The sequence below is a fragment of the Thamnophis elegans genome, chromosome 5 (assembly GCF_009769535.1).
Source record: "Thamnophis elegans isolate rThaEle1 chromosome 5, rThaEle1.pri, whole genome shotgun sequence".
Taxonomy (NCBI): domain Eukaryota; kingdom Metazoa; phylum Chordata; class Lepidosauria; order Squamata; family Colubridae; genus Thamnophis; species Thamnophis elegans.
Genome location: NC_045545.1, coordinates 7,906,518 through 7,931,605, shown reverse-complemented (window position 1 = coordinate 7,931,605; position 25,088 = coordinate 7,906,518). Strand labels below are relative to the sequence as shown.

The 25,088-nt window shown below is 40.7% G+C and overlaps 1 protein-coding gene across 1 annotated transcript in view; it reads left to right on the top strand.

Moving 5' to 3' along the window:
* ABCA4 (ATP binding cassette subfamily A member 4) overlaps positions 1-25,088 on the top strand; it is a 159,367-nt gene that overhangs the window by 26,971 nt on the left and 107,308 nt on the right. Inside the window, exons 7-12 of the mRNA XM_032217704.1 lie at positions 143-340; positions 9,487-9,576; positions 11,255-11,495; positions 13,837-13,976; positions 15,808-15,924; positions 17,786-17,971. Of these exons, the coding sequence (XP_032073595.1) occupies positions 143-340; positions 9,487-9,576; positions 11,255-11,495; positions 13,837-13,976; positions 15,808-15,924; positions 17,786-17,971 (972 nt within the window). The remainder of the gene's footprint in view (positions 1-142; positions 341-9,486; positions 9,577-11,254; positions 11,496-13,836; positions 13,977-15,807; positions 15,925-17,785; positions 17,972-25,088) is intronic.

Sequence of the window (25,088 nt, the reverse complement as noted above, 5' to 3'; positions counted from 1 at the left end):
GAATGGCTGTGTTTATTGTTTAATGTTATATGGCCCCGGTTATGCACAGTATATATGTGACTGTACGAAATGAAAATGGAAAATAAAAACACATTTACAACAATAGAATGATGGGTGACTACGATTTGTGTTTTATCCACAGTTTGCCTTCGGTGTCCCAGACTTGACTTTGAAAGATATAGCTTGCAGCCAGAAGTTGCTGAATCGTTTTATTATCTTCCGGAGTTCAAGTGGCTTTCAGGCTGTGCATAGAGCAATGTGTGCCCTTTCCCAGGAGAACTTGCAAAGAGTTGAAGACTCCTTATATGCAAACGTGGACTTCTTTAAGCTTTTCCATTTGGTAAGTTCTAGCCAAAGGCTTTTATCTTTTTACTAATGGGAATGACAGTGGGGGTATGGTTCTTTTGTTTAAACCAAGTTCAACAGAGTAAATTTTTCATAGAGGATGAAATAAAACAAATAAAGTAATGATATAGTTATTGTGTGACAGGGTCAGAGGCATAATCAGGATCTATAGAGTCCTGGCAGCAGAGGTGGGTTCCTATCAGTTCGCACCTATTCGGTAGAACCGGTTCGTCAAATCTACCGAACTGGTTAGAAGAGGTTCCACCAGTGGACCCGGAAAGCAGGCCACACCTACAGAAGAGGTTCCAAAATTTTTTGAAACCCACCACTGCTACAGAGAGAGAGAGAGAGAGAGAGAGAGACTGACTGACTGACTGACTGACTGACACAGAGAGAGAGAGAGAGAAAGAGAAAGAAAGGAAGAAATAAATAAAGAAAGAAAAAAGAAAGAAAAAGAGTGAGAGAGAGATGAAAGAAAAAAGAAAAAAGGGACAGAGAGACAAAAGGAAGGAAGGAAAGAGAGAGAGAGAGAGACAGAGAGACAGACAGACAGACAGACAGAAAGAAAGAAAACAAATGGCCGGCAAGCCACTCCCACCAGGTCACATGGCTGGCAAGCCACTCCCACAAAAGAGGCAACACCCACAGAGTAGGTTCCAAAAATTTTTTAAACCCACCACTGCCTGGCAGCCATACCAGAGAAACTTCAATTGAAGAACAAAGAAAAAAAAATGAGATTAGAGGACTATATTCTATTCCATCACTCACAAAGAAACAAATTGAATCTACCTACTATATTTCAGCCAAAAGGGAAAAGGCTTTGGGAGGCTGGTGGTATTGTGCCACTCATGGCAATTTTTTTCTCTTTATATTAATAGTGAACATTTCTCTGAATTTGGAACCTTGCATTGCCAGAAAGGCTATGTAACAGATGTGAAATCCCAAAGTTTACTGACGTTTAAAAAAATGTTTAGGGAAATATGCTGTCATAACTACCTAAAACACTCCCTAGTTGCATTTGTTATAAGTTCTGCGGTGTATGTGTGATTTAATCTTATAAATACAATTTAAACAGCCTAAGCTGCATCTTCATTCATGGTACTTTTTAACCCAATACTCTAATGAGTAGAATAAAGGAAATATTTTGTACAGGAAGCTTAAAGGCTTATCTCAACAACAGCATATGTTCCTTTAAAAAAAAAAAGGCAAGGAAAGAGGTGGGACAATCACTGCAAAATCCACATTGGCAGCTTTTTCCTTTGTTTTGGCATAGATGAGGGCAAAAACTTTCCTCCAACAGATATTTTGGCTGGCAGTGGATGATGGAAGTATCCTGAGAATACCAGGATAAGGGAGTCCAGAGGACTAAATTAGATGCATTGTGATTCACTTGATGCATTAGATTCATTTCTTCCCATAAAGTGATAGAAGTTTTACTCTAAGGGGTGTTTGAAAGACATATAAAGCCTTCTCCTCACATATCTTTCCTCTCCATCCCAATATCTCCAAAATTTCTTCTTCCTTTCAACTCCAACATTCAGGGTGTTTTGACCGAGTACTATGGGCATGCAGGGTTTCTAATTATTTTAATAAAGGCAATACTGCCTTCTTCATTTTCAAGCATTCCGGAAATGTCTGACTTCACCTTCTGTATCTGGGTTGGCAAGCAGTTTTGAGAATTGGCCCAATACATTTGGATGGCCCCAAGCTGGCAAAGGGCTGTAATATGGAATAGCTCAAAGATAATTTAGGATGGAGAAACATAAAAGTTTCTTAAACCATTCCAGAAAAAAAAAATGCCTAAAAATCTTCCACTGCAATTTGTACAACATACTAAACTTTAAATTTGGCTCAACAAAATATAATTCCTATGTTTCCTTAATATTTTCAATCCAAGAAAATAAATTGGTTAGTCTCACAGCATGATGAAGCCACAAACTATCCAATCACTTTAGCCCAGAGGTGTCAAACCCGTGGCCTGTGGGACGGATGTGTCATGCGCTGGCCATGCCCACGCCCAGTTTAGTCAAGGGGGAGAAAAGTCACGATACATCACATAATGATCCTGTGACCATGTGAGTTTGACACTCCTACCTTAGCCCAATCTAAGATGTTGTATAAATACAAAATTGTATAACACTGGTTTGCCCCAAAGGAGGACTTTAATTCTTCAAGTTATTGGGGAGAAATAAATTGGATGGATAAAGTGTTCTGGATGATTTTGAAAATGGATTTCATTTGCTTATTCCTGGTCTAGTTCCTCTGCCTTTTTGGTTTTTATTAAAAGAATACTTCTACAGGTACATGCAGAAAAAGTAGCTGCATTCATCACTCTAAGTTACACTTAGATCAACCACCAACTACACCTGATAAATTACTCATAGCTGATGTGGATTCCCCCCCCCCTCCTTTCTTGACAAATCCAGCAAAATAAATGGAAGGAATGTATGAAATACGTTGAAGAGATGGACATTAAAAAATAAAACACAGGATACAAAGGGAAAAGGAAAGTTACATCATTGGAACAAACGGATCGATGGATTAGAGTCTCTGTGGTTTGGGGATCAAAAAGAGAAGCAATTTATAGTCAAGAAGATAATGAGATGTGTGGTGGGTAAATTGGAGAATTTCTAACACATCTTCTTCTTGGAAAAAAAAAAGATTAAATTAAAGATACCAGGAGTGAAAGTGGGGGGGGAGATTTGGAGCATGAGTCAAATGGTGGGTGTTGCATGAGACATTCATTAGAGAATAAGAGAGTTTTGTCTGGCAGAGGAAAGAAGAGCTGAAGGAGGCAAGGGACCATTTATACTTGTCAGAGTCATCACATTCTTTAGATTTTATTCCAGGAGGGTACCACGGACTCGTACCAGGAATGGATAATGTGGGCAGAGGCAATAAGCCAAGCTTGCTCTGTCAAGGTGCAATGAAGGAGAAGGAGGGGAAGGGCCTACAAGAGGCCCCCTGCAGTATTCTGGGTATATATTTGAATCAGCTTTTGCCTTTAGGTTAACCCCATGTTTGGAAACTTTCCAGAGTGAGCCTCACACTCACTCTATTCTTCTCTTGTATTGAGAGTTCAGATGGAGTACCCTAAACGCCCCAGGGCACTTTCGGTTGCGAGCCCTTCTACTGTATACAATGGGTGCGAAACGCCAACATGCCTTTTCCCTAAAGCTGTCATTTTGTTAGGGTTTCTGACAGCTGAAGCATTTTTTGGGGGGTGCAGGAGAAGCCTTTCTTGTCAACTTGCTGTCAGGATGGAATGATGGCCTTAGAGGCACTTAGCTCCTCCAGAGGCCTTTTGACCTGCAATCCAATTGAGAGTTGCTGCATTTTACAACTTGGCCTTAGGAAATGAAATCTGAATTGAAAAAGGATCTTTGCTGAAAGCGAGGAGAGAGAGAGAGAGAGAGAGAGGGAGGGAGGGAGGGAGGGAGAGAGAGAGAGAGAGAGAGAGAGAGAGAGAGAGAATATGAATCTGTCCATTTGCGAAGAAATTTGTGAGGGTCCTCCTGAACACACTGGAAGAGCAGGTGGCAGGCTTGGTTAGGATGGCCTTTGCAAAGCTCTGTGTTGTGGGGCAATTTATCCCGTTCCTAGACTGGGTAGCAGTGCTTAAGGCCATCTTGCCTTGTTTACCTCCCTGGGTGGACTTGAGTGCTGCAAAGAGCTTTACATGGGGCTGACTTTGAAGAGTGTTCACCATCTTCAATTGGTGCAAAATACACTGTTGTTCGGTACACGTAACACCTCTGCTCCATCAGGTGTTTTGGCTGCCGCTCTGTTTCTGGATTCAATGTCTGGTGCTGGGAGTTTCCTTTAAAGCCATTCATGGATTGGGGCCATGTTACTTGAAAGGATCGTCTCTCCCCAACTGTATGTGTCCATCCTGTTAAGACCCAGCAGGAGAGGCGTGTTCTGGAACCCATCCATGAGAGGCTGGCATGTTGCAGGACCCAGGAAAAAACAGCCTTTCCTGTTGTGGTGGCTGCCTTCTGGCATTTCCCCAACATTCAGAACTGTCTTCCATTCCATTCCATTCCATTTATTGAATTTATAGGCCACCCAATCCCAGAGGACTCCGGGCGGCTTACAGGAATAAGAAATATTAAAAAGATTAAAACAACTAAGACACAACAAATTAAAAGAAACACAACATGCACCCAGTCTAAGCAGGGCTGGACCTCAATCCAGAGGTCAACAGCCCCAGGCCTGCCGGAAAAGCCAGGTTTTGATAGCTTTACGGAAGGCCATGAGAGTGGGTAGAGTCCGGATCTCTGGGGGTAGCTCATTCCATAGGGCCGGAACGGCAACAGAGAAGGCCCTACTCCGAGGCGTCGCCAGCCGGCATTGTCCAGCTGATGGCACCTGGAGAAGGCCCATCCTGAGGTATGCGGCAGAAGACGGTCTCGTAGATATCCGGGTCCTAGGCCATGTAGGGCTTTAAAGGTAATAACCAGCACCTTGAATCGAGCTCGGAGACCAATGGGAAGCCAGTGCAGCTCGCGGAGGAGCTGCACAGTCTTGACACTGGTGAGATTTGGTAAGGATTTGATTTTGTCATTGAGCCTGAAGCCTGGATGTACGTAGCTTCAAACTGTTGCTAGATCACCAGTCATAAACTGAGGACTATCTGATCTTGTGTTTTTTTTTAGAATCATTAGCTGAACAAAGTCATGTCTTTTGGTTTAAGACTTTCATTCTGTCCTAAATTCTTAACAACAAATGTAAATCTGTTCTGCTGGAAAATCCATGTATTGTAAGCCTGCTACAGTTACTCCAAAATGAGCTCTGCATTGGTTTCCTACCCTTACTATTCATATTGTACAGCAGCTGTCCCCAAATTGATAACTTCTTAGGTTTTCAAACTCTGTTTCCCTAGCCTCAGGGGTGGGTTCCTGCCAGTCCTAACCTCTTCTATAGAAGAGGTTCCACAAACCTACAGTGCCGTTTAGAACCGGTTCCAGCTCCCTCCCGCCACCTGTCCGCACATCATGAAGATGAAGAGCGAGAGGAGAAATTCTGGGAGTTGAAGTCCACAAGTCTTAAAGCTGTCAAGTTTGAACACCTATGGGTTTTTTTTCTAAAGGGTTAGGGGTGCAAGTGTCTTGTAACTTGACAGCTTTTAAGACAACAAATGCCCTATCCTTGCTTTGTAGATGATGTGTGAGTGTGATCTGGGTCCAATAACTAACTGTGTGGCTAGCCATGGTGGCACTTTGAGTCTTACAAATGACACTGTTTTTGCTTTTGATCATGCTAGAGATTCTAGAACAGTGTTTCTCAACCTTGGCAACTTGAAGATGTCCGGACTTCAACTCCCAGAATTCCCCAGCCAGCGAATGCTGGCTGGGGAATTCTGGGAGTTGACGTCCACACATCTTCAAGTAGCCAAGGTTGAGAAACACTGACTTAACTATTTTGGCAAGAAATATCATAAAATGGGGTGAAATTCACTTAACAAATGTCTCACTTAGCAACAAAAAATGGGCTCAATTGTGGTCGTAAGTCAAGGACTATCCGTATTTGCTTTTTCTGGGCAAAAGAATGGGCAAACGCCAAGGACTGTTAAAAAGCTGAAAATGCAAATCAAATGAAAAATCTGATCCAGCTAATCTGGATTCTAAAGGATGGCTGAATATTTTAACTCAGTGTTTCTCAACCTTGGCAACTTGAAGATGTCCGGACTTCAACTCCCAGAATTCCCCAGCCAGCATTCGCTGGCTGGGGAATTCTGGGAGTTGAAGTCCGGACATCTTCAAGTTGCCAAGGTTGAGAAACACTGTTTTAACTAATCCAAACCACTGGTGGAAAGTTATGGTAGAGGAGAGCCGAGGTGGCGCAGTGGTTAGGGTGCAGTACTGCAGGCCACTTCAGCTGACTGTTATCTGCAGTTCAACGGTTCAAATCTCACCCGCTCAAGGTTGACTCAGCCTTCCATCCTTCCGAGGTGGGTAAAATGAGGACCCGGATTGTTGTTGGGGGTGATATGCTGACTCTATAAACCGCTTAGAGAGGGCTGAAAGCCCTATGAAGCGGTATATAAGTCTAACTGCTATTGCTACTAACTGCTATTGGTAGCACAAGGAAACGAATATGGAGAAATGCAGTATGGCTTAGATAAATTTTTTAAAATCCCTTGTTTGCATTGCACAATTACTCACATTACAATTTCCTTGTTTCACTGGACTGTCTCATAAGTGACAGACAGACCACGAACAAGAAAGGCCTGTCCTGTAATCTCTGGTATGTGTGTGATCCCACTGAGTGAAGTTTTCTGAAATAATTTCGACAAGCCAGGAGGAGGATGAGACCTAAACGGTAAAGGGAGTGAATCATCCTCATACTTGGATTGTATGTTTCCCACAGTTTGAAGCGCAGCCCATGCATTCCAGCATGTCTTGTACAATTTCAGCTCACCATCTAGGAAAGAAAACTGCATTCTTTCGGAGTTCTACAAAAGCTTGGTCGTCAGCAAAGTTGTTTCAAGCCCTTTGTGTTACACCGGGACCTTATTGTTATTTTACATAAAAAGGATAGCTGTGTGGGTAGACTGTGTAAAGAAGTATACTGTTGTGGTTTGTAGTGTCAACAAACGTTGAGAGTACCAAGTGACAGAATGTTACCTGAAGCATTGTGTGACTTAGAAAATACAGCTCATGAAAAGCTATGATATCACATGCTCTCCTTAAATAGGCTAAATTATTCCTAGGGATTCTGGGTTTGGAATTGGGAGACTGGTGTGATTTAGTTCAGAAGGGATATATTGAAAGAGCCCTCAAAGTCTTTTCTTGCAATGCGGAAGATAACCTAGTTAAGGTATTGTCTGATTCCCTATTCTAGAGTTTTCATTCAAGCCACCCTGTTAGCTTTAAGCTACTAACCCAAGATAGCTTTATTTTCCTCTAATCCAGTGGTGGGTTTCAAAAATTGTTCGAACCTACTCTGTGGGTGTGGCCTCCTTTGTGGGAGTGGCTTGCCACCCATGTGACCGGATGGGAGTGGCTTGCCGCCCATGTGACCGGATATGAAGATGCCGACGACACTTGTCAGAACCACCTTAAATTACCTCACACACAGCACTGGCATGGATAAGAATAGGATGTAAACTTGTTTTTTAAAAGGCATCTTTGGTTTGCGTTAAAACAACTTCAACACACGCAATGTTCTGATTGCACCACAAATGCAGTAGTCATCCATACCTTTCACAGAGGCACTGAGTTTTATAAATAGGAGCATGATAGTGTAGAATAATCATATCCAAGGACCAGTGGTGGGTTTCAAAGAATTTTGGAACCTCTTCTGTAGGTGTGGCTGCTTTCCGGATCCACTGGTGGAACCTCTTCTAACCGGTTTGGTAGATTTGACGAACCGGTTCTACCGAATAGGTGCGAACTGGTAGGAACCCACCTCTGCTCTAATCCAAGATTTGGTTCTGTCTAAACCATCCAAAGGCAATTAAGATTTCAGGATATGTCCTACCTACAACATGTACACTATAGCTGCTCATCAAAATATTCTCTTTTGGTGTAAGCAATGTTATGCAAGGGTAGCGAAGGGAAAATAAAAAAAATGCCCAAAAATTGAAGTCCTGAGAAAAGAGGAGGGGAGAAGGAAACAGTTAAATCTAACTCCCACTGAGTCAAAAGTTTTCTCAATATAGCACTTCATATATTGCCTTTTGTTTTTAGTCCTCTCTACTCCCTCTTCTGAAGGATCTCAGCAACTTCATTCAATGAACTTTCTTGACCTTCACCTTCCTTTTGACCTACTCATTCTTCTTTTGTATAGCAATAGCAATAGCAGTTAGACTTATATACTGCTTCATAGGGCTTTCAGCCCTCTCTAAGCGGTTTACAGAGTCAGCATATCGCCCCCACAGTCTGGGTCCTCATTTCACCCACCTCGGAAGGATGGAAGGCTGAGTCAACCTTGAGCCGGTGAGATTTGAACCGCTGAACTGCAGATAGCAGTCAGCTGAAGTGGCCTGCAGTACTGCACCCTAACCACTGCGCCACCTCGGCTCCACATATGCAATGTGATCAACATGCATTCTCTCTCGGAGAGGTAGAGGGGGAGGGGAAGTAGGGTAGAGGAGAATGATGGAGGGAAGATAGTAAGTTGGAGAGGGGCGGAAGAAAGAGGTGTATGGAGAGTGGAAGAGGTATATTGGGTTTCTATTTGAGTTTGAGTTTCATTTTATTTATACTTCTGGGGGTATTGTTGACAAGAGGAATTGTTGTGATTATTGTTTAATGTTGTTTGGCCCCGGTTATGTATATATGTGACTGTATGAAAATGAAAAATGGAAAATTAAAACATTTAACATAAAAAAAAAAAAGAGAGAGAGAAAAGGAAACATGCATTCTCTCTCTATAACCTTAGTGACCTCCCCTAGTATTGGTTACACACTTTATACTCAATCAACATTCGTACACCCATTCATGTACGAAAATTAAAACATTTAACATCAAAAAATTGGAAAATTAAAACATTTAACATCAAAAAAAAAAGAGAGAGAGAAAAGGAAACATGCATTCTCTCTCTATAACCTTAGTGACCTCCCCTAGTATTGGTTACACACTTTATACTCAATCAACATTCGTACACCCATTCATCCTTGATTGCATCTCTTCTTTTTGGAAATACTTTTTCCTACCATATTCAACATGCACTTATATTTCCTCTGAAATATAATACCCAATACCAAAAAGGTAGTCAACCTTTTTATTCGTACCGCCCGCTTTTGTATTTCTGGTCGTATTAAAATTTTCTAACCGCCCACCGGTTCAACAGTAATGGTGATGTATAAAGTAGGGAAGTAACTTTATTTTATAAAATTTATAAAGCAGAGTTACAGCAAACCCCTACCGCCCACCATGAAAGCTGGAACGCCCACTAGTGGGTGGTAGGGACCAGGTTGACTACCACTGCCCAATACTCATTCCGTTCAACAAAGATGATAGATGCATAGCTTTATACCCAGCTATTTTTAAGACTGCTGCCGTTACTAGGACTGGTTTTACAATCCCATCACTCCAAAGCTGGAATCATTAAACTTGGAAGCAAACATCCATGGTCTATCATGAGTGAAGTTCTGTTAATGACTCATCAGCGTGTCTTGTCTTTCCATTGCAGCTTCCCACTGTTTGGGACAATAATGCCCAAGGTGTTGACATTGTGCTCTGGGGCCGAGTATTTTCTAATATATCTCAAGCAGTGCAAAAGGTAAGTGAGCACGGTTTAAAATTTTAAATATTGTACTCCAATTTCTCTAGAGCAGTGTTTCTCAACCTTGGCGACTTTAAGTCCTGTGGACTTCAACTCCCAGAATCCCCCAGCCAGCGAGAGCTGGCTGGGGGATTCTGGGAGTTGAAGTCCACAGGACTTAAAGTCGCCAAGGTTGAGAAACACTGCTCTAGAAGGTGTCTGGTTGGCGACAATTGTGTTGGATACAATCTAGTCATTAGAGTAAATGGGTTTATTCAAGACCAATATCGAAGCTACCTATTACCTAGGTCTGGCCACGCTATTCTGGCCCTGGGGACGTAAATTCTTGTACATTTTCCTAAGATCAAAATTACTAAAATAACAGCGTGGCAATGCTTGTGTTTTCTTCTAATGATACCCTGTTATCTGCTACTTCACTCAGGCCAAATCTTCTAGCTCTCCGCACCCATTTAATTGCCTCATTAAATCAAGGCAATTTAAAATCCATCATCAATACTAGTTTTTGGCACAGCAATAATTGGGTAATTCCAGAAAACACAGTCAGATGCTTTTGCCTAATGGCAGAGTCAGCGGAAGTAGGGGACCACAAGAGTACCATGATTATTTATTTATTTATTTTCTTCCTTTTAGCCATGCACCAAGAAAGGGGCAGGTTTCCTTATCTATATTTACAGTAGTGTTCTTTGATCCATAGAGTCTGGAGGGGTTCTTAATTTAAAAACCGTTATTAAGGTGAGATGTGGAGGAGAGGTAGGGGAAGAAGAAAGAGGTAAAGAGGTAAGGAGAGGTGGGTGGGAGGGAGAGAAAGAGAAGGAGAGGAGGGAGGAAGAGAGAAAAAGACAAGACAGAGGGTAGGAGTAGGGGAGAAGTAAGGGAAGGAAGAAGGGGAAGGAGAGGAGGAAGGAAGTAGAGAAGGAAGGGAGGGAGAAAAGAAAAGAAAGAGAAAATAAGGTGAGATGTGGAGGAGAGGTAGGGGAAGAAGAAAGAGGTGAGAGGTGGGTGGAAGGGAGAGTAAGAGAAGGAGAGGAGGGAGGAAGAGAGAGAAAGAGAAGGAGAGAGGGTAGGAAGGAGAAGAAAGAGGGTAGGAGTAGGGAAGAAGTAAGGGAAGGAAGAAGGGGAAGGAGAGAAGGAAGGAAGAAAGTAGAGAAGGAAGGGAGGGAGAAAAGAAAAGAAAGAGAAAATAAGGTGGTGTCATAGCAGGTGAAGGATGGTAAATAATACATTCCAAATTATACCTTATACCCTTTTAAATATAATAATAATAATAATAATATAAGAATGGCAAAGAAAAAGAATAACTATGTGAATGTATACCTATAACTGCATGTAAGAGAATAGATGACAGTAAAAATATAAAGCACAATATAGGTAAATAATACTTGATCATAAGTAGCTAAGTATAAATAAATATAGAATAGCACATAAAAATGGATAACGATTAAGGGGACCATGAATGCAAGATAGAAATGTATAGAAGGGAAAACACTAACTGCAAAGAAACCGATTCGGAACTGCTGTATGATATACGATGGAACTTCTTGTTCCCATGTTGTTTTTAAGTTATGTGGTTATTTTTGTTAATGTGTTTATGTGTTCTGTTGATGTGCTTATGTGTATAAAATAAAATAAAAAAATTAAAAAAAACACGTTATTAAGATCCTTTTTTTCGTGCCAGTTAATTCATAGGCCAAGCGCTCAGGTGCTTTTATCAACACTCCAACCACTTCTTCAAGAAGGAGAGCCAGCATCCTTACCACAGTTGTTGAGTATTTTATCCAACCTGTTCTGTGGTTACCCAGAGGGAGGCGGATCCAGAATACTCTCTCTAAACTGGTATGAAGACAACAATTACAAGGCCTTCCTTGGCATCGACGCTAAAGCAAAGGACTCCGTTTATTTTTACGACAACTCAACCAGTAAGTCTCCCATTTGGATCGTGACTTCATGTGAGGATGATAGATTGCCCTCGACAGTGATAGTGTCCTTACCACTTTAATCATTTGGACTGTTTGGCTGAACAATTAGTGTTTCATCTGAGTTAAGGCAAAAAGCAGCTGCAATCATTAAGGGAGGGATCTGACAGCTGTGTATCTTTGCTGGCAGTGCAAGGGTGCTGTTTTCTTTGAGATTGGTAGTATTTTGAGAACTACCAGGTGCTTCAAAGAGAGCTACCAAAGACTTAAGATGTGGGCAGTGGTAGAACTTTCAGCCACTAAAAAAAGATTCCTGTAAAACTGGCAAAATTTTGCAGAAAATTCTTTGGTTAAAAAATGTTTGATCTAAAAAGCTCATTCCTTATTTTTTTAAACCTCAACTTTTTTATTTTTACAGAGTGATTTAAAGTACCCATTTTTTAATAACAACGAACCTATTAATTGGCAACACCCAAAATCAAAATGTCTATGGAGATTCATTCAGGTCACGAATGCAAAGGTGCTTTTTTCAAGAGGCAACTGGACCCCCTGGTTTTCTCTCTGAAGACGTCCCGCTTCACATCCAAGAAGCCTCCTCAGCTCATGAAATGATCTAGGTTTTTTTACATCCAGTGGGAGCTGAAGAAGCCTCTTGGATGAGAAGCGAAACATCCTCAAAGAAAAAACAGAAAGTCCAGTGGACCCAGGGGTGGATTTCAACCGGTTCGCGGCGGTCCCTGCGAACCGGTTGGTCGCCGAACCCGGAAGTAAGTAACTTCCGGGAACGACAAAGGGCGCGCCCGCGCGCCCGCGGTCCTTACCTGGTTTTGATGAGTTCTGCGCTTCCACGCATGCGCAGGATGCATACAGCACCTGCGCGATCGTCCAGGAGCAGCTGGAGCGTCGCACAGACGCTAGTACGCATGCGTGCACCGCGCACGTGCACGAGGACGCCGCCGGCCCCGTTCCAACCGAACCGGTTGGACTGACCATCTCTACAGACAATAAAACAGAATAGAGCTGGAAGGGACCCATGTCCCTTCATTCCTATGTTAAAATAACTGGAACTGGAATTCCTATGTTACTGAACTATTTGTAAAAATAATGAAGGCGAGATCCAACCAAAAAATAAATAACAAATGCTAATTGCCGTTAAATTAAGTGCTATTTAATGAGAATGGTCTGCTTGGTTTGCTTTTATTGAGGTTCCTACATTTCTGCTTACTCACAGTATTATATTAAGTGTAGATGGCCTTCGCATATGGACTTATAAATAAGTTGCATTCAATGGCATCTTTTGCTTTGGATGTTGGCAACAATTTATCTGATTTTATAATTTATCCATAACCCACGCAATGATGAGCAATTGATGAATAACTTGTTTTATCAGCAAACTAGCTAGTTATCTTAAATCCTTTCCCTATTCTTAGGCTCTTGATCCGTAAAGAATTTGAGCAAGTTGGATCAATCCAATAATAAGATGGAAGTTTTTAATGAGTATTTGATGATAGAATTTGAGGAACCCCAAAGTTATTGTGAGGATACAGATGCCCCAGTTTGTTACAGAAATGTTCGTGTCTATAGAAATGCACAAAAAGTTTTTGCTTCTGTAGGCGTGTGACATGTGTTTGATCTGGAGACTCCAAAGCTAATCATTAAAAAAAAACCTTTGTCATATATTATGTTTCACATTATTGCTGTATAAGAACACATTTTATTATAATGAAGTCCAGTCTATCTTGAAGTCCAGGATGTTTTGATTACAGAAATGTATGATGTGTGATTATTCTATTTTTGTTCCAATGGGTAAATATTAAAGTTTTTATTCACTTCACTGGCAGAACTCTCTTTTAAAGTTTGCACAAATAAAAAAAAAACTAGGAAAAAGTAACCAACTTTTTTTCCCCTCATTTCTATCTTTTACTTTAAAAACAAAAACAAAAATTTCTCTGACCCTGGCCAATTTGAGTTTTCTATTCCAGCTTTCAAGATTTCAAGAGTTAGGCAAGAACCTAAAAAATAAAAGGACAGGAAAAAAATACTGAGGGGGGAAGAAAAATGTGTCTGCTGCTGAGGCCATGCCTGCTGTACACTGCTCTCAATAAATGCATTATTCCCCTTCCCTAACTTTTATTCTTGTTTTTGTAGCCAGGAACATGGCAGATATACAAATGCAGAACAAGTTGTTCTGCTCAGTGTTCAGTTCCTAGGGACCGTGGTTTTCTTTTAGTAATATGAAAAGATCCTTTCAGGAGAATAGACTCTGCGGGATTCATTAAACAGAGACTAGCTCAGCATTATATAATGTAAGTTGTCTTTTTTTCCCCTTATCCTCTTCTAACAGCACTCTTTTGTAATCAGTTGATACAAACCATGGAATCAAACACTTTAACCAAAATAATTTGGAGAACTATGAAACCATTGCTGATAGGGAAAATCCTCTTTGCTCCTGATTCGCCTGCGGTACAGAAGTTACTGAAGAATGTAAGAGTTTCTCCCCTCCTTTTATCCTTTTCTAATTATTTCTACCTGCAGTATTTTCGTTTGTTTGGTTATATTTCATGTTTCTAGACTGCCCATCTCCCTCCCCTCTTAAAGCAATTTAGTAGAAATTTAGTATTCAACTAACCAATAAAGTTATTATCACCAAAATATATTTCATTCTCAAAGCATTTTCTACTTCTTCTTCCTTTACACACACACACACACACACGCACACGCACACGCACAATATTCCTGAGTAGTTAGGGGTGTAAAGAAAACATGTTTTTCATCCTAATTCAGTGGCTCATAATGTTCAGATAATTCCAGGAGAAATTTCAAAGGATATTTATTGACTTGTACTTCCAAATGTGGGAAGCTGTAGAGATCCTGACAAGACTGAGTGGCTATTGATGCTCCCTCCCAAGGATGGTCCAGCTATTCCATCTCTTAGCCTGGGGGGTGAAACTATACGCCCCTCAGAGAGGGTTCGCAATTTGGGAGTCCTCCTGGATCCGCAGCTGACACTAGAACATCATCTGTTGGCTGTGACCAGGGGGGGCCTTTGCCCAGGTTCGCCTGGTGCACCAATTGCGACCCTATCTGGACCGGGAGGCCCTTTGGATAGTCACTCACGCCCTCGACACCTCAAGACTGGATTACTGTAACACGCTCTACATGGGGCTGCCCCTGAAGAGTGTTCGAAGACTTCACTTAGTCCAGAATGCAGCCGCACGAGCGATTGTGGGTGCACCTAGGTACACCCACGTTACACCTATCCTCCGCGAGCTGCACTGGCTTCCCATTGGTCTCCGGACACGCTTCAAGGTGCTAGTCGTTACTTTTAAAGCCCTACATGGTATCGGACCTGGCTACCTGAGAGACCGCCTCCTGCCAATCACCTCCCAAAGACCTATTAGATCGCACAGACTAGGCTCTTCCGGATTCCATCTGCCAGCCAATGTTGGCTGGCGACCACGCCCCCGGGAGGGCCTTCTCTGTAGCTGCTCCAGCCCTATGGAACGATCTCCCCGTTGAGATCCGGACCCTTACTACCCTTCCGGCCTTCCGCAAAGCGACCAAGACCTGGCTGTTCTGGCAGGCCAGGGGCTGTTGAATCATTCAGCCCCATCCTAAGTTATGAATGTTCCTGAATTTTTAATTGTTGTTTTTTATTTTTTATATCCCCCCCCTTCTTATTTGTAAGCCGCCCTGAGTCTTCCGAGAGTGGGCGGCATACAAGTTTTAACAATAAATAAATAAATAAATAAATAAGCTCATCTCACTTCAAAGAATGTCACTTTTGTTTACAAAATTGATTTGCGAAATTTAGCAAAGTCAACACACATTGATTTGATTGATTTGATTGATTGATTGATTTTATTATATTTCTATGCCGCCCTATTCCCAGAGGGACTCAGGGCGGCTCACAAACCAAGTAAGGGGGGGGATACAAACAGGAAGAAAGACAACGGACAAACAACAACTACAATTTAAAAACAATCAACAGCCACACAATTCGAGCGGGGACGGGAACTCGTCAACCCCAGGCCTGTCGGAACAGCCAGGTTTTTAAGGGCTTTGCGGAAAGCCTGAAGGGTGGTGAGGGTCCGAATCTCCACAGGGAGCTCGTTCCAGAGGGCCGGAGCAGCCACAGAGAAGGCCCTCCTCCGGGTGGTCGCCAGTCGGCATTGGCCAGTGGATGGAATTTGGAGGAGGCCTAATCTGTGGGATCTAATCGATCTATTGGAGGTAATTGGCAGCAGGCGGTCTCACATAGACACCACCACCTCGAAGTTCCTTTTCCTCATTCAATATATTTTAAATTCCTCAGGCAAATTCTACATTTGAACAACTGGAGCGCTTGACATTCTTGACTAAGGCATGGAAAGAAGTAGGACCTCAACTGTGGAATTTCTTCAATGACAGTGTACAAATGAACATGATCCGAGTAAGTACAGATGTTTTGCTTACCCTGGAATAGCAACTAAAATACAATAATTCAGCATGGAGCATTAAAGTTGGGAAAAAAACACACCTTTGAACACAAATGCATCTAAGGATCTATAAATATTGGTCCATGTGCTCTCCAGGTTGATCACTTCTAATTACCAGTATATGCTCATTGAGAAGATCCAGCAGATTTTTGTTCTCTGTTAATCCAGAGCACTGTTTCCCAATCTTGACAACTTTAAGAGGGATGGACTCCAACTCCCAGAATTCCCAGCCAGCCATGGGAAGGGTGTTGAAATCCATGCATCTTCTAACCGATTGAGAAACACTGCTACAGAAAATAGGTCTAAACTTTGCTGCAGGTTAAAAATTGAAGGGATCAGAAGTCACCTTTGGAAGAAGGGTGGATTGTTCCTTCTGCATTCTTCATTACAAATTCAGGACTAAACAGGAACGTTTTACCTTGTTTTCAACTTTCTGCTTCCAAGATGCATCCTTGGAATCAAAAGCGGGTTAACGCACCCCTGGTCTGTGCAATTCAGTTGATACTTTAGAACTGGCAAAGGTTTAGTTAGTAATATTACTAGATTTTGAATCTCTGTAAACATATTGCAGTAATAGAAAGATTCTAAAAAGGTGGTTGTAAAATAGTTCAGAGTCAGAAAGATCATTTCATATGACCAAGACTTTCCTTCCTGGACACACTGAGAGGAATAAATTGCTGCACCAACTATCTAGTAGAAATTACTGGACTCTTTTGTTTTAGTTTTTTGCAATAACTTATTTACCAAATGGGCAAGTCTACTTTATTTGTTTCCTAAGTTTGAAAATCATTTGAAATCCAGGAGCCAAGAAAGTCCAAACTGCATAAACGGAACATCCTCACTAAAAAATAATAATAATAATTTTAAAAAACAGGACAAAATACCAAGTGAAGGCATTACTTACAGAATATCTTGATATACCAAGTGAAGGTATTACTTACAGAATATCTTGATATACCAAGTGAAGGTATTACTTACAAAATATCTTGATATACCAAGTGGAGATATTACTTACAGAATATCTTGATATAACAAAGTGAAGGTATTACTTACAGAATATCTAATATTCTGCGTGAATATTAATGAAATGCAAATACAGTCTTCTTTTTAAGTCTAGGTATCCATCAGGATGTACAGTACCTATCAAATTTCTAGAGTAATCTTTCAAAATTGGGGCTGTCCAATTTTGGATTATCGCTCCTATCTCAGCCAGCAAAAGTGGCTAAGGACAAGTTTTTTTTTAATCCACATGGTAAAAAACGCTCCCAGAGAGGTACATTTTACATTAAAATGTAAAATACCAGGCTTAAAAAAAAAAAGTATGTATTTCTTTTTCTAAAAAACCGCTTCTGTTCTTAATGATTGATTTTTATTGCCCATACTTGGTGATTTAGAGTTGTTGCAATTCGAGCTCTAGGACTGAAACAAAATTCTATTAATGCCACTTTACTGTTGCCATTCATCTTAATCCTTAAAGGATGAAACTAAGCAAGTAGCCAGCAGGGAGATCTTTACTGCTTCCTTTAGCAATAAATGTGCTACCATGTGTTTAATTGCTCTGAAACTAGAAGTCTTAGTGGGAGGGGAACTGGCTTTGAGGCACAGCATTTAAAGTAAGCAACCAGCAGGTGCGTAAAGGGTGAAACATTTCCCTGGAAATGCAATTTTCTCCTGAATTTATGTTTACATAATAAGTAAAACCTGGAAAACTGTTACTTGGCCCCTTCTATTCATTTCCCACTTAAGAGCAATCGCTGTGCTTTCACAGCTGGATTGTGAAATTAAAGATATTTCTTTCTTTTTTTTAATCTACAGGACACTTTGCAAAATCCTACTGTGAAAAGTTTCTTAAGTGAACAAGGTCTAAATGTGGAAGATGCTACCAATTTTCTCTATAATGGACCCCCAGAGAAAAGGAAGGATGGTGTGAGGAATTTTGATTGGAGGGATATCTTCAGAATGGCCAATCAGACTTTCCATATGGCTTACCAATACCTGGAGGTAAGCTTTACTTTTTTTTAAAAAAAAAAGTGAGATAGAAAGTTTTTCCATGATTTATTATCTTCAGGGCCTTTTATCTGATTGCGTGACCCGACAAATGCGCGCACGACAAAACCGCGCCGACGAAACCGCGGCGAGAAAACTGCGACGTCATAAACGCGCCCACAACAACGCGCCGACAAAACCGCGCCCACAAAAGCACGATTTAAGTTAAGGTAAGGGTTAGGTTCAGGGTTCTGTTTAGGGTTAGGATTAGGGTTAGGTTTAGGGTTAGGGTTATTCAGTTGTTATTACTTGTTCGTTGAAGGAGTGCTTTTATCGGCATGCTGTTGTCGGCACGCTTCTGCGCTCATTCATCGGCGTGATTTCACACTTGCGGTTTTCTCGCCGCGGTTTCGTCGGCGCATTTGTCGGTGAACCATCTGATTGCAGAACACATAACAAGTAGCTTTTGACCAGACCCTCTTCTAAGTAGTTGTAAATTGCAACTACTAGTTTTGTTATTAGTTACTGCTGTTCAGATAATCTTCAAAGTATAGACTATCCCTCTCTTATCCAGGCACCAGATGTATAGATTTCAGTTCCCAGAATTCCCATTAATGATTCATTCTGGTTGGAGAATTCTGGGAATTGAAGTCCACTATAATGCGGAAAATGTTCAGATTGGGGCAAACTATCTTAGATTGGTGTTTCTCAAATGTTAAGAAGTGTTGACTTCGGCTCCCCAGTCAGCATGCAGTAGAGGATTGAATTAGTGCCAATATCTTTAATTATTTATTATTTTAGAGCAGACTGCCTTCATCATGAAAACAATGGCTACAATTGAATAATTAATTTAAAAATGAATCAGCGTTTACAATTTTTCAGGCACTTATTTAATCAAAGTCAGGTTTCGGTGGGTTTCTCCCCCCCCCCCCCAACTTCCATAGATTGTTCCAGGTTTCAAGACCATATATAAAAAGCAATTTAGATCTCCAACACACAGGTGGTAGTAAAGAGTTCAGATGACCTCATTACAAATACATCTTGCCTAGGAGCGTGATTTAGATTTTAAAAATATGATGCCTGTGCCATTTTGAGTGGGAAGACTCAGGAAACTGGGAACTCAATCTTAATTCTAGAATGACTGGTTACCCTGAGAATATCCTCTCGTAACATTTGGGAACAGTGTCACTTTATACTTCAGTCGAAGAGGCACAACATGTGATGAAGGAATCACAAGAGCCTTTCGGATAAATATTTACATTTGGCTGTGCCTGGATTTGCGGAGTGATGTTATGTATTTGGCAAAAGGATAGCACAAACATGAACCTTTTGGCTTAGGGCAGGATGGTTACCCATGAAACAATGGTTCAATTGCTTCCCTGGGGCTTGAAAGAGTGGTTGGACAAGCATCAGTGATGACTCTTTTGAACTGTGGGCTCTAGATGAGGCAGACGTCAGAAGTCTAATTAGAGAAACGTGAGCAGTTGTTGGTAAGCTGTCAGTCTGGTAATGCTAACACTTGCATTTTGTATTATTTTATCGAATGTCTCAACTGCAATACTTAACACATTGTGGCAATGCACCAGCATTGAGGCACGCTGTTTTAATACCAGAGGTGGGTTCCTACCAGTTCGCACCAGTTCGGTAGAACCGGTTCGTCAAATCTACCGAACCGGTTAGAAGAGGTTCTACCAGTGGACCCGGAAAGCAGGCCACATCTACAGAAGAGGTTCCAAAATTTTTTGAAGCCCACCACTGGTGGGTGTGTAATGTCCCGCAGTTATCTATGCATTAATAATGATCTAGTAATATTTCCTTATACATTTTAGGGACCTTTCCTTACATAGTTGGTGTTTTCTTTCATACTTTTGGATTTCTAATTTCTGTTTCCGTTAGTTGGCAATTGCTAAAACCAATCCCACGTGAAAAAGTATTCAAAGCCTTCTTGATTTTAATTGTCAATTTATTTATTCCTGCACATTGTAATATTTATTCATTTACATATCTCTGTTTTTCCACTGCTGTGCAAACACAATTCCAGCAGCTGCTAACATGTGTAAAATTAACTATATATTATACTCCCTTTCAAATAGCCAACAAAATATTTCTAGTTTTAATTCCATATCTTGCTTTACGATTGCTTCTAACTACTAACTTCTGAATAGCTACTTGGACCAACCTAAGTACTAATTCATAATTTCATATCCGGTCACATGGGCGGCAAGCCACTCCTATCCGGTCACATGGGCAGCAAGCCACTCCCATCCGTTCACATGGGTGGCAAGCCACTCCCACAAAGGAGGCCACACCCACAGAGTAGGTTCCAACAATTTTTGAAACCCACCACTGTTTAATACATACACAGCACATATGCTGTAAACATTATGAAATTCTGTACTGTTGAGGAAAGATATAACCCAGATTTTTGGATTCCTTTAGGTAAGACACCTGCAATAATACATATTAGTCATTTAATTTGAACCTGGCTTTTCCATCAAGTGTATATAAAGTGGCTGCTTGAGAGTTTTTTGAGAGCATATTAGCATTAAATATGGGGAATGCATGGAGTAAGGGAAAAATAACAATGTATGTTACCTTGGCAATAAAATACTAAAGCTTTCTGGTTTCACTATCAAGATTAGGACTTTCCCTGCATTATACCTTTTATATCTTGTTTAGAAAACTCACCTGGAGGATATTTTCTCTACAGAACAAATCAGCTTAGGGGTACATGTGTTCCCCTCCTCCCCCATAAAACAAATCTCCAAGGAATTAAGTTAAGCAACTTTTCTCCTTAATTTTCTGGTCTAGACTACTAAATGCAAAAAAAAAAGAGAGGATCATTTAATGACAACAATCATGTAATTGTTAGATAAAGTTTGACCTTTAGCTCTAATAATTAAATGTCTTCGGGTACCTTCAAGACTATCTTCCACATAAGGTTCAGAAGGTGAGTGTGGGAATACTGCCTTGCTAAGGAATGTTAGGGTTGTAAACAAGAGTGGAAAACTTTTTTTTAGAAAATCCCAGAAGATGACAATGGGAAAAATCACTCCTATACATCTGAGAAAACTGCATAATTTGAAGCCAACAGAAAAAGCAAGTTCACCTTGAGGGCAGCCTTACTTTTGTGACAGGTAGCATAGTATTAATTTAAATACATTTCTCTTATTGCATCCATGACAAAAATCATACCGTTCTTACTTGACATGCTATTTTAAATGCCAGAGTTTATTTTGGTATATCATCCGCAACCTGATCCTCCTGCAGACCTCCCCTCTTTTCTCTTTTAGTAGAAGAGATAACAGTTCTTCAGATGACAAGGCTAAACAAAAGAGACTTTACATTTCAGAGAAATCTGTCTCTTAAATAACAAGTTGCCTGCGAGGACTTTGATGTCCATAATTATTGGTTGTTGGCCTGCAAGAGACCATCAAGCCGATAAGATCAAACAAACTAGCTTTGTGGTATTCAGCGAAGTGAAGTAATTAAATACATTTCTTCCCAGTCAGTTTAGAAACAAAATGTCATCTCCTTACCATAGTTGCCAAGACTGAGTATCTGATAATGATTCCTTCGTTTTGGAGTTAGGAAGCACAAGATACAGACAGATATTTAGTGACTTCATCTTCTCCCCAGTTCCTTGCTCTGGCACTTACCTTTTCTCGATACCAAAATAGTAAAACATTGGAACTTGGTTAAATATCATGTCACTCATGAAGTCTGCTGCCTTAACTTTTAAGCAAAGTATAGTGCTAGACAGAAGACTTTGGCCAGATCTGGGATCAAGGTCAAAGAAGCAGACAGTTAAAAGATGGGATCAAAGCAACTTCTGATAAAGTAGTCTTTTTTCCTTTTATATTTTCCATTTTTTCATTTTCATACACTCACATATATACTGTGCATAGCCGGAGCCATACAACATTAAACAATAATCGCAGCAATTCCTCTTGTCAATAATACCCCCCAAAATAGAAACCCAATATATCTCTTCCACTATCTGTACACCTCTTTCTTCCACCCCCCCTCCAACTTTCTATCTTCCCTCCATCATCCCCCTCTACCCTACTTCCCCTCTCCCTCTGCCACTCCTCTCTCCCGATCCACTCCCTCCCTTCCTTCTCACCCTCCCTCCCATCCTCTCTCCCGCCCTCTCTACCCATCTTTCTTCTATCCCACCCCTCCTTCCCTTAGTGTATTTCCACTATCTGTCAATGTACTTAACTTATCCTATTTTTACAGAGAAATTAAAGAAAAACAGTATACATATGAAATCGCATTACATTGAAATCTAACACATTGTCTAATCTAGTATATATCCCTCCCTCCCACCTCCCTCCCCCCCACCACCCCACCTCCCTCCCCCCCTGACTTCCCAGAGCCCGTACACGTTATAGATTTTTAGCAAACACAGTCTAAAATATGTTGAGAAAAAAAGAAATTAAAAAAAGGGTTAATAACATCTCTGCATTGATCTTAGCTTCTTCTTGCTACGCTAACTTTGAACAGTTTAAATCATTCCTGATCTTAAGCATAGGCTATCTGGAATTTCTTAGTGATAAAGTAGTCTTGACTTACGACCACAATTGGCTCCAACATTTCCCTTGCTAAGCAGGACAGTCGTTAAGTGAGTTTTGCCCCATTTTACAACCTTCCTCCAGTGTTAAATGAATCACTGCAGTTATTAAGTTAGTAGCGCAGTTGTTAGGGGAATCTGCCCGCATGCGATACTTCTGTGCATGCGCAAAAGCATTCAGTTCAAAGTTCAAAGTTCAAAGTTTAATGAATTTATATGCCGCCCAATCCCGAAGGACTCCGGGTGGCTTACGTAAAAAGAACACTAAAAGAATACTAAAAAATTTAAAATAGAGAGAAAAAGCAGGTTAAAAAGACACATCACGCACTCAATCTTAATGGGGGCTGGACCTCATTCATGAGGTCAACAGCCCCAGGCCTGCCGGAATAGTCAGGTCTTAGTAGACTTACGGAAGGCCGAGAGAGTGGGGAGGGTCCGGATCTCTGGGGGTAGATCGTTCCATAGGCGGGTGGGCAGAGCCTCCCGCCACCACCACTTCCGGTTCGCCCAATCTTGGCCAATCAGGGAGCAACCCACCTCTGATTACAGGTAGTCCTCAACTTACAACATTTTATTTAGTGACCATTCAAAGTTGCAACAGCAATGAAAAAAGGGACTTGTGACGTTTTTCACACTTACAACCAATTGCAGGATACGTGATCCAAATTCAGATGCTTGGCAACTGACTCATACATATGACAGTTTCAGTGTCTCAGAGGTCATGTGATCACCTTTTGCCACCTTCTGACAAGCAAACTCAATGGGGAAGCCAGATTCACTTAACAATTGTGTTACTATAACTTCACAACTACAGTGATACACTTAACAAATGTGGCAAGAAAGGTCATAAAGTGAGACTTCACAAATGTCTCACTTAGCGACAGAAATGTTGGGGCTCAATTATCATAATTTGAGGATTTCCTGCATACCAATTTCAGTCAGGTAATTTTAATGCTAGTCTGTGGTAAATGAAGATTTTGGAAAACTCTTAAGGGGAATTTGCCAATTCCCATTTATAGTGTGCAAATTAAGATACGTCTCTTAAGATAATTTGATTCGACCTTCTTCGTAGATCCGCTATCTCTTAATTGCTTATGTCGATTCTCTTCCATTCCTTGCAGAAATGATGCCTTTCCCTTCTTAATTGTTTTAGGTTTGGTTTCTTCTTTATATTTCAAGCTTCGTTTGATTGGTTTTTAAACAAGGAAAAGGATTTCCCAGTCTGCTCACAGCTTCTCACAATTGTGTACCTATTGCTGTGTGTGCAGTGTTCTCCCTGCTGTTTATGGCCATCACTTTCCCCTCCTTTGAGCTAATTTTGTTTTGCTCTCCCAGGCTGATTTTCCAGGTGATAGGTTCACATTAGGTTACCACCTACCCACCACCCTCATATATTGTGATGTTTTCAGCTTTGTTTCTCTTTGGGGGTTGTTATCTGGCTGGTCGAGACACTTCTTTAACGACTAATCTTCCAGAGACAATTGCTCCATTCAGTCTCTGCACTAAAGGACGGTAATTATTATAAACCTCAGATGTGGAATATGCTTATGACAGCTTTTGGTATCTCCTCTTTCGATTACAATTTTAGAGTGCATTTTAACCCGAGAATGAGATTAGGAAAAGTCTGAGAAAATAAATCTGATCTATCTTCAGCTCTTTCTTGTGTTAAGGAAGTCAGGTCAGGCAAATTTCCACACCGTTTGGCTAACTGAGAAAAGCAAGCTCACATTTTAATACAGAACCTTATCATCTGTACTGATTTTTTGAACACACCTGCATTGCAAAAAATTCAAGCAACTGCACAATCTCTTCTGGAGATTATTGTGTTCCGATTTATATATTAATTCAAGAAGTTATCAAAGTAGAATCAACAAAATTCTGTGCAGCTGTCGATTTAAAGCCTTACAGGTATTAAATGATTTAGCATGCATGCTTCGTTTCCCAGCCAAAGTATTAAATATTTTTTTTCCTCTGAGTTAATAATTTTCTTTAAAAAATATTTTTCATCATACTCTTATTATACGGAAACACTGTGCATTTATTTCAAAGTTGTACCAAAGTGAAAAGTTAAAAATAAAACCTGGGAGAAAGCAATGCAACATTGATTTCTACATCGTTAAAGCATTTCTACATTGTGGTTAAAAAAAAAAGTAGAACTAACCATGTATTATCAACAGTTGGAATGAATTCTTAACTTTCTTAGGCCCCTCAGCAACTAGAAAGCCTCCCCATTTTTTTAAAAGTTTAACCCTTTTTATTGTCCAAAGAAAGATTTGAAAGGAATTTGGAAAGAATCTACTCCAATCCATGCTCCGTTCAGGAATCCATTGCTATAACAACTATTTCAAAGAGATTTCTTTCCTTGGTGCTAAGAAGGAACACGGAATAGAAACTCCTGAAACTCCGGAATAGAAATTACTATGCAGTAGTTTTTCTCATAAATACTGTAATATTTCAACATCATTGTAGAAGGAAACTATGGCAGTAAACCCACTGATGTTCTCACTAATCAGCAGAATTGATTCTGTTAATTGAATGGATAGACCGGTTATTGTC